Here is a 13,301-nt window from a genome sequence, read left to right on the forward strand (position 1 = left end):
GAACGGTCCTGAAATATGGGATGACTAGCTTTTATGGGCCGAGTAATTTCATAGGCTAACAAGTGGGAGGATTGTTCCAACTATTTTGGAAAAGGAGCAGAGAATTCCAGGAGTTGGGTCATCACCCACTTTTTGGCATTTTACTGTTGGCCTCAGAACTGTCCTAGTGCCTGTGGGGTGTCATTTAGCATATGCTAATGTAGTACAGTGAGCACATTGTAATACAGTACGGCTCAAGGTCCACTGGAAGGTCGCATCTTCTGCCACCCTCGGACCTGGTTGGTTCTAACCAGTTTTTGTCACAACCGATTTTTCTCAATGGCTGTGTAATTCTTTAAGGATTGTGCCCTGTTCCATTCCCTCCTGTCTCACAGCTGTTAATTGTTCATCCAGGGCAGGAAGTAAGACCTCCCTGGTTCCTCTTCTGGTCCTTCTGACAGCCGAACCAGAGTTCCTCAAACACTCAGGGGAGTTCATGAAGCATAGGTGTTAGGCAGAGCTGAACAAGGCAGATCTCCCTATTGGGCACAGGTAAGGCTCTTACCAAGGGATGAATCAACCCGGGGCCCCTCTCCAGATTTGGTTGCTCAACTAGACAAGGTTTGGCAGGGTTTGTCATGACACCTAATTCTATTCCTATGTCCACACTGGAAAGATCTTATCATTTTTCACCTTCCTGTGCCTCAGTTTCCACTTTCTGTGTCATAAGATAAGTGAGATCTGAGACCACAAGAAGATTGAGATTACCCAGGTTATTTTCCAGTTCTGACTCTAAAGCATTCTGGCTCAGAAAAATGCCAGTCTCTGCAGCTTTGACAGAACATATACCTCCTGAAGTCTTGACTATCCTCTAATTAACTCAGAGAAGACTTGCCTCACTGGAACATGCACAAGGTAGATCGCATCAAGTACGCTATTTTTTTAGGACAATTCTATGGGTGCAGAAAGCCTAGAAGAGAGGGTTCCTCCTCCTGGGACAGCTAATGATTAGCAGAAGAATGTTCTTCTGGAAGTTCTGGAGGGACTAGCAGGGAGCCTGAAATGTCTTTTGATTGTGTTATGTGGTTTTGCTTTTTTGTTTTTATTTGTTTCCTGCCTGAATGCTTAAAGGAAATTTTCCCTATCCTAAACATTTTTTTAAATAAATAGCACAAAGATCAAGACATATTGGTATATTTCCATTATTTTCTGTGTGTGTGTGTATTAAGGAATGCTTTCAGTTAAAAAAAAAGAGTTAGTGATTTTTACTTTTTATAATATTTTCACAATTTCAATTTCATATTTTCATAATAATGTACACCCTAGATGTTCTGCACATCTTTAGCCAACTCCATTTTCATCCCTGTTGCTTAGAAAGCCATCAGAGAATTTATTAGGTGTCCCTACTCCTTATACATTTCCCCCAATAAGATACTGTATACTTACTGCATCAAGACCTTCATTGTGATTTAATATAATTGATTATTTAAATATCTCCTCCATTAGATTCTAAACTTCAGGGAGAAATCAATCATCACATTGCCAGTACCTCAACAGAAGTGGAATAAATATTGAATTTTTTCATAGCGTTTAAGATTCCAGCTCTTATTTAATATAGTCCAGGTTAATTGTTTATTCATGAGTATTATCTTTCAAATATTCACTCTAATGTTCTTCTTATTTTTCACAGAATTTTTGTGGGAATATGTTTCTTTTTTCCAATTTGTCTACTTTAGAAAGAGAAGTAGTTGGAATCTCCTGGGACACACTCACTATCTGCTTAGTTGTGCTACAGTACTCCTCTCAGATCTTAATTTTGAAAGCCAGTGGATATTCTGGGTCCTGACAATGAAATGTCAATTACAGCTTTGCTGGACTGAGGAGAAAGATCCTAAGGTTGTTACTTCATAATCTGATTAGGAAGAAGGAATAGGCATTATATGATATAAAATACTATACAGCTCTTACATTGAAAGGAGGGAAAAAAGTGCATTAAAACTACTACATTCTATAGACGTTCTTCCTATGCACCCCCTTGCCACTTTTTCTCCTATTTGAGTCACCGCAAAACAAAACATGAAAAAACATGACTTTTTCTACTAATATACACTCTCAAGTTATCTTAGGATTGAAGTCTTTAAATGTATACCAAAAAGGTAAGTACAGCTTTGGGCAGTAGATGGAGAAGATAAACACCATGAATCTTTGAAGAAGGGGGATATATAATAGGTATACATGGAAAATTTATACTGTTTTCCATCTAACTCCACTCCATCTCCGCAGGACACCTTTCATTTAACCCTGCTAAAAAGGTATTAAGTGTGCAGCAGAAAATGGGTGTGTGTAAATGATCTGAGTTGTTTTAGCAAATATGGTAACAAAGTGGAAAATTGATCACAAAGAATAAGAGTGGGGAACAATAAGACATTTCCCATTTCAGAGCTCAGGCTCTGGCCTTTCTTCCTTGTGTCTTTATTCTTAGACAACACAAGGCCCTTTCTCTTGCAACTGAAATCCTGATCTTGCCTCTTTCCCTGACACTAAGAAGGAGTCTGAAACACAAATCCAGAATCTGACTCTTCCAATCGAGAATCTCTCTCTATGACCACAGCTCGGAATTCATTCCCATATCAATGGCTGAAGGAAACTGGACAAGAGTTAGTGAGTTTATCCTCATGAGTTTCTCTTCCCTACCTAGTGAAATACAGTCATTACTCTTCCTGATATTTTTAATCATCTACCTGGTCACCCTGCTGGGAAACAGCCTCATCATTCTGGTTACCTTGGCTGACCCCATGCTGCACAGCCCCATGTACTTCTTCCTCAGGAACTTGTCTTTCATAGAGATTGGCTTCAACCTAGTCATTGTGCCCAAGATGCTGGGGACTCTGATTGCCCAGGACACAACCATCTCCTTTCTTGGCTGTGCCACTCAGATGTATTTCTTCTTCTTCTTTGGGGTTTTTGAATGTTTCCTCCTGGCCACAATGGCATATGACCGCTATGTAGCCATCTGCAATCCCTTGCACTACCCAGTCATCATGAACCCTAAGACATGGGCAAAACTGGCTGTTTCCAGGCATTCCCATGGCTACTGTGCAGACCACATGGCTCTTCAGCTTTCCATTCTGTGGCACCAAGGTGAATCACTTCTTCTGTGACAGCCCACCTGTGCTGAGGCTGGTCTGTGCAGACATGGCACTGTTTGAGATCTGTGCCATTGTTGGAACCATTCTGGTCGTCATGATACCCTGCTTGCTGATCCTATGTTCCTACACTTGCATCATTGCTGCCATCCTCAAGATTCCATCAGCTGAAGGGACGCACAAAGCCTTCTCTACCTGCTCCTCCCACCTCCTTGTTGTCTCCCTTTTCTATGTATCTTTAAGCCTCATCTATTTCCACCCTAAGTCCAATAATTCTCCTGAGAGCAAGAAGGTGCTATCACTGTCCTATACTGTTATGACTCCCATTTTGAACCCCATAATTTACAGCCTGAGAAATAATGAGGTGAAGAATGCCCTTGTCCGGACCTTCTACAAGGCCCTAGGCCTTAGAGACTGCATCCCATAGACATTAAGAAAAAGACTAAAGTCTTTCGAATAGGGAACAATCAGTTTGATATTTAGAATTCCTCTGCCTCTGCCTATCTCCATTGTGATGAAACCCAGCTGCTGAAATGACTATTGGAAAGCTCAGTGAAAACAGCACAGAGGTAGTTTAGACCTGTCACCACCACCTGGAAACCTCCTCTGCCTGCCCATTATGGACTTACATTCTTTTTCTTATCATCATTTTAACACTTCTGTGGCCAAGTAATTCCAGATATTCACATTCCTGTGTGCACACTGTGAACGGTATGAAACTGCTTATAATCCTAACATGGGAACACACAGAATAAAAGAGGGCACAACCCATCAAAAATCACCTTGTGACTTTGTCTTCCTTTGGGCAAATCTGACTGCATTCATCAGATAGGAAACCCTATGAGTCCTCCCGATGCATAACTCTCCTCACTGCCTTATTTTAGTTCTCGTGTCCTTGAGGGAGTGTTAGTTCTTTCAAGCTCACTCATATGTATTGTATGGATATAGGAAAGTGGGTCAATAATTCCCATACCTATACCTTTATAAATCCAACAATGATTTATTCCTCATTCTATTTATCCCAGGAAGAATGACCTGAGCTTCCACAGGCTCTCTCTCTAGATTTGGGGTTTCAGTGGTTATTTGTTTAATGATCATTCTTAATCAGTAACTTAGGTTCTTACACCTTGTTGGAGTAATATCATAAATTTCAATCATGATGCTGCTTTCATTAAGGATTAAAATGGATCCAGCTAACTCCAACATAGCTCTTCTTTAACCACAAAAAGATTCCTCATTCTTTTTATAACTTCGTAGTACTCTGCTTTGTAGATACACCATAGTTTATTTAATGAGTCTTTTACAATTAAAAGAAAAGCTTTATGCATGTGCCTTTTTATGCTTTTGCCAGTGTATCTGACGTATGGAAATCTAGAAATTGGATTTATTGGGCCAAGTGTAAATACATATATAGTGTTCCTATATTGGCACATTTCCCTCCAAATTGATTGTACCATTTTATACTCTCAACAGCAATTTATGAGAGTTCTTGTTTCCTCACAGCCACATCGATAATATTTGTCATCAGTCATTTGCAATTTTGCTTATATAATAGGTAAGGAAACATAATTAAATTTTAATTTGAATGAATAAATTTTGAAGAATACAGAGGGAATACGTGAGTAAATCAGAGAAAAGTCATGCATTTCATTTAGACTTCTGAGTTCATAGGTTAGATGATTAGCAGTTGGTGATGTCTTGGTACTCTATTTTCTCTGCTCAAAAGGTTCTTTTGACCTTCATTTTAGCCAAATCCATCTCATCTTTCATGGTCTACTGCAATTCCTCAGGCAGCATAAATTGCTCATCCTACATGCATCTATTCTAAGTTTGTCAATACCCAAGTTAAATTCTGTGTCTACTATCCTGTACTTATTTTTACATGTTTGTCTTCCCCCAATGTACCTGTAACTCTTTGAAAATGAATACTGCACAAATGTTTCTGTTTTACTACAGCATAGGCATTCCTGGAAACCTTATGTTCTGCAAAACTCACACTAAAATACTATGGAGAAATAAGGTTAAGGCAGATCACTGAAAATGTATGCAAATTTGAAGCCAGAGCATTAACAGAAAGAATAACTGGTACATGGAGAGACAACATAGACTGTCCAGGCATGCAGCTTAGAGAGGCTGGAGATTGCCACGGTAGATAGTCAACATGCACAAACAGTAGAATAAAATTGCCAACGATGGTTTATTGAGAAAAAGAGTATTTGGTGCTGAGACAATGCAGATGGATGTGATGCTGTAAACCAGTGGGGCAGCCCTTATATGGCCACAGGAGTCAGTACCACTTTCCAGGAGCCGCAAGCTACACAGAGCAAGGGGTGCCCCTTTCTGTGGATGAAGCCTAAGGTACAGGCATACTTTAAAAAGTCTCTTAAAAACAACTAAGAGAGTTCCTGATGCCAAGGTCTCAGGACATTTACTTAGATATTGAAGGCTATCACTTTACTCAATCTATTCTGATTTGCTTTGCCCAATTAAAAGTTACATACAATGAAATTATTTTCCTTTTTTTCAATAGTATATGCAAGATAAATAAATGAATGGATAGTCTAGCTGAGAAACGATGATGACTTGGAATAGAGTGGTATTAGTAGAAATTAATTCAAAATATCTTTTACAGGAAGAATTGATAGGACTTGATGGTGGATTGCATGTGGAGAAATATACCACTCAAGAGAGGGGGGTTGATTCTAGAGCTAGACCAATTCCTATGGTAGAGCACAGGTGTTCTGAAAGTCTAGGGGAGATCCATAAAAGAGGTACAAGAGAGATTTTTTTTTCCCAGAAAAGTCAAGCCTAAAGCTTTTTCCTTCATATGCCTGTTATGAATCCCCTTTCACTTTTTAGGAACCACCCAAACATGCAGTAACTGATCTTTCCTTGTGACCAGATACTTTCATCATAGGCCAGGTTACCCCAGAATCGGATATGGAGCCAAGGATTCAAGTACAAGTTATATATTAAGGAGAAACCATTAAGCGAGTGGGGAAAGTGAAAGGGGAATGGAGAACAAGATAAGCAAAATAATTTCAGGGGAAATCCCAGTTCCCTTATGGATCTCCAGAGCATAAATAAATCAGAGTTTGTTCTGCTTCAGGTCATAGGAAGGAGGCCTTTTCATACTCCCAGTTGTAGGGAAGAGGGAGAACTAAAGCCAGGTCGCCAGTGCCCGGGGGCATTCTTCTGAAGGTCTCATTTACAAGCTATTAGAAGTTAGCTTGCAGAAGCTGACACAGAAGGTTGCACTGAGCTGGGCAAAATGACTCAAGGACAGCATCCATTACAATCTGCCCTTCAGACATGCTTTCCGTCATCTGAGTGTTTTGAGTCAACCAAAAACTGCAAGCTTTTAATCAGAACATTAAAAAATGACCACTAAAGAAATGGCCACTGAAACCCCAGATCTTTTTTTTTTAAGACATCTTTATTGGAGTATAATTGCTTTACAATGGTGTGTTAGTTTCTGCTTTATAACAAACTGAATCAGTTATACATATACATATGTCCCCAGATCTCTTCCCTCTTGCATCTCTCTCTCTCCCACCCTCCCTATCCCACCCCTCTACGTGGTCACAAAACACCGAGCTGATCTCCCTGTGCTATGCGGCTGCTTCCCACTAGCTATCTATTTTACGTTTGGTAGTGTATATATGTCCATGCCACTCTCTCACTTTGTCCCAGCTTACCCTTCCCCCTCCCCATATCCTCAAGTCCATTCTCTAGTAGGTCTGTATCTTTATTCCCGTCTACTAGGTCCATCCACCTCACTACAAATAACTCAGTTTCGTTCCTTTTTATGACTGAGTTATATTCCATTGTATATATGTGCCACATCTTCTGTATCCATCTGTTGATGGACACTTAGGTTGCTTCCATGTCCTGGCTATTGTAAATAGAGCTGCAATGAATATTTTGGTATATGACTCTTTTTGAATTATGGTTTTCTCAGGGTATATGCCCAGTAGTGGGATTGCTGGGTCATATGGTATTTCTATTTTTAGTTTTTTAAGGAACCTCCATCCTGTTCTCCATAGTGGCTGTATCAATTTACATTCCCAACAACAGTGCAAGAGGGTTCCCTTTTCTCCACACTCTCTCCAGCATTTATTGTTTGTAGATTTTTTGCTGATGGCCGTTCTGACCGGTGTGAGATGATATCTCATTGTAGTTTTGATTTGCATTTCTCTAATGATTAATGATGTTGAGCATTCTTTCATGTGTCTGTTGGCAATCTGTGTATCTTCTTTGGAGAAATGTCTAGGTCTTCTGCCCATTTTTGGATTGGGTTGTTTGTTTTTTTGATATTGAGCTGCATGAGCTGCTTGTATATTTTGGAGATTAATCCTTTGTCAGTTGCTTCGTTTGCAAATATTATCTCCCATTCTGAGGGTTGTCTTTTCATCTTGTTTATGGTTTCCTTTGCTGTGCAAAAGCTTTGAAGTTTCATTAGGTGCCATTTGTTTATTTTTGTTTTTATTTCCATTTCTCTAGGAGGTGGATCAAAAAGGATCTTGCTGTGATTTATGTCATAGTGTGTTCTGCCTGTATTTTCCTCTAAGAGTTCTATAGTGATTGGCCTTACATTTAGGTCTTTAATCCATTTTGAGTTTATTTTTGTGTATGGTATTAGGAAGTTTTCTAATTTCATTCTTATGAAATTAGAACACTCCCTAACCACTTATTCAAGAGGCTGTATGTACTCCATTGTATATTCTTGCCTCCTTTGTCAAAGATAAGGTGACCATATGTGTGTGGGTTTATCTCTGGGCTTTCTATCCTGTTCCATTGATCTGTATTGCTGTTTTTGTGCCAGTACCATACTGTCTTGATTACTGTAGCCTTGTAGTATAGTCTGAAGTCTGGGAGCCTGATTCCTCTGGCTCCGTTTTTCTTTCTCAAGATTGCTTTGGCTATTCGGGGTCTTTTGTGTTTCCATACAAACTGAAGTTTTTTGCTCTAGTTCTGTGAAAAATGCCAGTGGTAGTTTGATAGGGATTGCATTGAATCTGTAGATTGCTTTGGGTAGTAGAGTCATTTTCACAATGTTGATTCTTCCAATCCAAGAACATGGTATATCTCTCCATCTGTTTATATCATCTTTAATTTCTTTCATCAGTGTCTTATAGTTTTCTGCATACAGGTCTTTTATCTCCTTAGGTAGGTTTATTCCTAGATATTTTATTCTTTTTGTTGCAATGGTAAATGGGAGTGTTTTCTTAATTTCACTTTCAGATTTTTCATCATTATTGTATAGGAATGCAAAAGATTTCTGTGCATTAATTTTGTATCCTGCAACTTTACCAAATTCATTGATTAGCTCTAGTAGTTTTCTGGTAGCATCTTTAGGATTCTCTATGTATAGTATCATGCCATCTGCAAACAGTGACAGTTTTAATTCTTTTTTTTCTGATTTGGATTCCTTTTGTTTCTTTTTATTCTCTGATTGCCGTGGCTAAAACTTCCAAAACTATACTGAATAATAGTGGTGAGAGTGGACAACCTTGTCTTGTTCCTGATCTTAGAGGAAATGGTTTCAGTTTTTCACCACGGAGGACAATGTTGGCTGTGGGTTTGTCATATATGGCCTTTATTATGTTGAGGTAGGTTACCTCTATGTCTACTTTCTGGAGAGTTTTTATCATAAATGGTGTTGAATTTGTCAAAAGCTTTTTCTGCATCTATTGAGATTATCATATGGTTTTTCTCCTTCAATTTGTTAATATGGTGTATCACATTGATTGGCGTATATTGAAGAATCCTTGTATTCCTGGGATAAACCTCACTTGATCTTGATGTATGATCCTTTCAATGTGCTGTTGGAATCTGTTTGCTAGTACTTTGTTGAGGATTTTCTCTTCTATGATTATCAGTGATAATGATTATCAGGCCAGTGTGACGTTGCAACAGACTGAGGCGCGCCGTGCGTTCTCCCGAGGAAGTTGTCCCTGGATCCCGGGACCCTGGCAGTGGCGGTCTGCACAGGCTCCCGGGAGCGGAGGTGTGGATAGTGACCTGTGCTTGCACACAGGCTTCTTGGTGGCTGCAGCAGTAGCCTTAGCGTTTCATGCCAGTCTCTGGGGTCCGCGCTGATAGCCGCGGCTCGCGCCAGTCTTTGGAGCTCCTTTAAGCGGCGCTCTTAATCCCCTCTCCTCGCGCACCACGAAACCAAGAGGCAAGAAAAAGTCTCTTGCCTCTTCGGCAGGTCTAGACCTTTTCCCGGACTCCCTCTCGGCTAGCCGTGGTGCACTAGCCCCCTTCAGGCTGTGTTCACGCCGCCAACCCCAGTCCTCTCCCTGCGCTCCGACCTCCGAAGCCCGAGCCTCAGCTCCCAGACCCCGCCCGTCCCGGCGGGTGAGCAGACAAGCCTCTCGGGCTGGTTGGCACCGATCCTCTGTGCGGGAATCTCTCCGCTTTGCCCTCCACACCCCTGTTGCTGCGCTCTCCCCCGTGGCTCTGAAGCTTCCTCCCTATGCCTCCCACAGTCTCCGCCCGCGAAGGGGCTTCCTAGTGTGTGGAGACCTTTCCTCCTTCACAGCTCCCTCCCAGAGGTGTAGGTTCCGTCCCTATTCTTTTGTCTCTGTTTTTTTCTTTTTTCTTTTGCCCTACCCAGGTACGTGGGGAGTTTCCTGCCTTTTGGGAGGTCTGAGGTCTTCTGCCAGCGTTCAGTAGGTGTTCTGTAGGAGTTGTTCCACATGTAGATGTATTTCTGGTGTATCTGTGGGGAGGAAGGTGATCTCCACCTTTTACTCCTCTGCCATCTTGAAGGTCCCTCTGCTTGGCTCTTTTACCCAAACGTTAATCAATCACACATTTAGAGGGGATTCCATAGTAACCATTCTACAGTTACCATGAACATAGGTCCAGGAACAACACACCTCAGATTGACTTTGCAGGGGAAGACCTCCCCAGTGAAGAGATATCTAGTAACCAAAGTTCTTATTTCTTTCATTCATGCATTCATGCATCCATGGAATCATTTTAAAAGTATTTATTGAACTCTTATTTCATTTTATCTTACCATTTTATCAGAGCAATGACTGACACATAATGTGTTTTAATACACACTTTTGCATTTGTTACTATCCTTTTAAAATTACTGGAACTGCACTACAATAGACAAACTCTAATCTGGGGTAGGAGGATCAGAGAAAACCCTCATTCAGACAACATGTGCTAGATGAGGTGATGTAGACAAGGACAAAAAATTAATAGTTGAAATTGGTGACTTGGCTGTCACTGATGATCTAGATGAGAGCTACTTCAGTAACAGCAGAAAAAATAAGAAAATGTAAGAAGAAAGTACAAACACTACCTTAAATATTGCCATTACCGATAGTTGCCATCTCCACCTTCCAAATTCTGGAATCCTAAGCAAATAAAATGATGGCTGTTTTAAGGCACAGAGTTTTGAGATGGTTTGTTATGCAGCAATGGATAACTGAAACTCTTGAGAGAATTGTGCTCCATCACATTCAAATAGATTCCTGTGCGGCTTATTCACATTACCAATAAAAACTACTACCCACCCTGGTGGCGCAGTGGTTGAGAGTCCGCCTGCCGATGCAGGGGACACGGGTTCGTGCCCGGTCCGGGAAGATCCCACATGCCGCGGAACGGCTGGGCCCGTGAGCCATGGCCGCTGAGCCTGCGCGTGCGGAGCCTGTGCTCCGCAACGGGAGAGGCCACAGCAGTGAGAGGCCCGCGTACCGCAAAAAACAAACAAACAAACAAACAAAAACAAAAAAAAAACTACTACCTCTCCTGCTATGGAGGGAGAGGGGGAATAAAGGGCCAAGAAGCTTCTAAAGAATCATAATAAAGATGATGTATCAGTCAGGGTTGTATTTGCAAGTAACAGAAACTGACTATGCATGATTTAAGCTAAAAGGAAAAATACTGAATAATAGTAATTCCGATTCTGCAGCCAGAATCACGGGCCAAATTCATTAACACAAATTCATTAACACGATGTCAGCTAAGGACATCACTGCCATTTAACACTAGGTGGCGCAGTTTACACTGCCAACACCCTCAGCACAGGCCCTGCTGCTGGAGCTGCTAATTCCCTGAACCTGGAAATTGGAATGTTGCTGCTCTCTCTACCGCTGACAAAAAAAGAGAAGAAATTGCTGACACTACCTCAGCCAGGTGACCAAGGTTAACATAAATAGTGTTAAGTCCTGTTGTTAGTACGTTCCCTTGAGATGATATGATGGAAATAGCACTTTATGATCGGAAGATACCTCAAACCCATAACCTCAGTCGAATCATGAGAAAAACAAATTCTCATACATGGGCTTCCTATAAAATATACAACCTGTACTCCTCAAAACTGTAAAGGTCATCAAAAACAAGTCTCAAAAACTGTCACAGCCAGGAGGAGCCTAAGGAGACAAAACCTAAGCAAATTCAAACAAAGTATAAAGTTTAGTTAATAATAAGGTATTAATCTTATTTTCTTAATTGTAGCAGATGTGCCATAATAATGTAAATAATAATAATAACAATGTAAGTCGATAGTGGGAAAAGGGGGGTAATATCAGAACTCAATGTACTATATCTTCTCAATTTTTCTGTACATCTAAACCTGACCTAAAAAATAAAGTCTGTTTTTTTAAAAAGAAACTTTTTGGTGTCCTTGCTTTTTCACGTCACTAGCTCTTAATTCAAAGTCTAGACTGGGTATATCTAATTGATCGAGTCCTAGCTGCAGTGCAGACAAAGGAAGTTAATATTAGATGTATTCAGTTTCCATGGATGGAGACAGGCTCCAACTCCCTCACAAGACTCAACAGAAGATTATAATTTTAGACAGTGTATTCAAAGGATCAGAAGCCAAAAACTGACAAATGTCCATAACACATGGCCCATGAAACCAAATCACCCCTATTCATATCTTGACTATCTACAAATTCCAGACTGACCAATGCAACTCACAATCTACACAACACAATATTCTGAGGATATGCAGAACACAGAACATTGGGTGAAGAAATACAATAGCTTAGCATATGGAATGCTTCCACTGGTCGTTAAGACAGTCTTCATTTGATTGCGTTTACTAATATATTTTCAATTGCTAGTACAGTATTTGCCACATATTAAATTCTCAATAAAAATTGGCTGAATGAATATGTAAGTGGTCTAGGAAAAGTGTTGGCTTAACTCAGGTCAAGTTTTCTCTATATTTTTTTCTTAAATACAGAGAAGATCTGGATTTCACAATGATAGAAGAGAATGGAGTTTGTAGCAAACAAGTCTATGCATCTTAAGGATCTAATCCCAGATGGCTTTACAATGAAAGTCATATATTGAGAGAAATCTTTAAGATTGTGCCCTTAAAAAATAGCTGGACTTTAGTGAGGTGACTGCAAAATGAAAAGGGCCCTTCTTCAATTAGAAAGCAGTGTCTAGGCCTCTGTGGACCTTTGAAGACACATGGTCAGAAACCTCATATCTATAAGGTATGAGAGGAAGGCTGGTCATTCTGCTTCATACTTGGCACCCTTTCCATTTCCCTGAAATCTTAATTAGCTAAAGACTATGTTTGAGCCTGTTTACTGGCAATACTCACAAGTTAAAATTTTTATTTTGCCTAGCTATTAACTGACTTTTATAAAGGTCAACCCCATCACAAACAATTCATGGCGCACACCATACTCCCAATCTTGGAAAATATCATTCCACAATTCTGGCACATCTTACTAATGACCCTCTAAATCTTGAAGCGTTGAGTGAGTAGCAGTGGGACAAGTACGAAGTGATCTGAGCTTGAAGCTCAGCTTCGCTATCTTTTAGTTTCCATAAAGTTGGGGATGATAATCTCTTCCTTATAGTGTTGTGGTGATGAGTGAGATGACATTTATAATTTGCTTATGATAGTCATGAGTACAGAAGAGGTTGGTTAAAACAAACAAAAATCTGGTTCCTATCTTGTTTGATCTAGATTTAAAGCTCCCTTCCTGGTAGACAGTCCCTGGTTTACTAGTTTGAGTTCTTCCTCTGGGGCTCAGTCCTAGACTCCTCCTCCTTCTACTGTTTTCTCTCCTTCTCCCTGCAGTCTCATTCTCCCCCTGCCCCCCCCCCATAGTATCGAGTACCATCTACCCGTTACTGACACAAATTTTACAAATCTGGCCCCATACACCTCTAAGCTCTCACTTA

General features: G+C 40.4%; 1 protein-coding gene across 1 annotated transcript; it reads left to right on the forward strand.

Annotated features, from left to right (window-relative positions):
* Positions 1–2,612: 2,612 nt before the first annotated feature.
* On the forward strand, positions 2,613–3,552 carry OR10A5 (olfactory receptor family 10 subfamily A member 5; the record flags this gene model as incomplete). Its single annotated transcript, XM_082659336.1, is given in 2 exon segments — positions 2,613–3,049; positions 3,051–3,552. Coding segments are annotated over 2 exon segments (939 nt in total).
* Positions 3,553–13,301: the final 9,749 nt, after the last annotated feature.

Source organism: Grampus griseus (genome assembly GCF_964374135.1).
Source record: "Grampus griseus genome assembly, chromosome: 8".
NCBI lineage: Eukaryota > Metazoa > Chordata > Mammalia > Artiodactyla > Delphinidae > Grampus > Grampus griseus.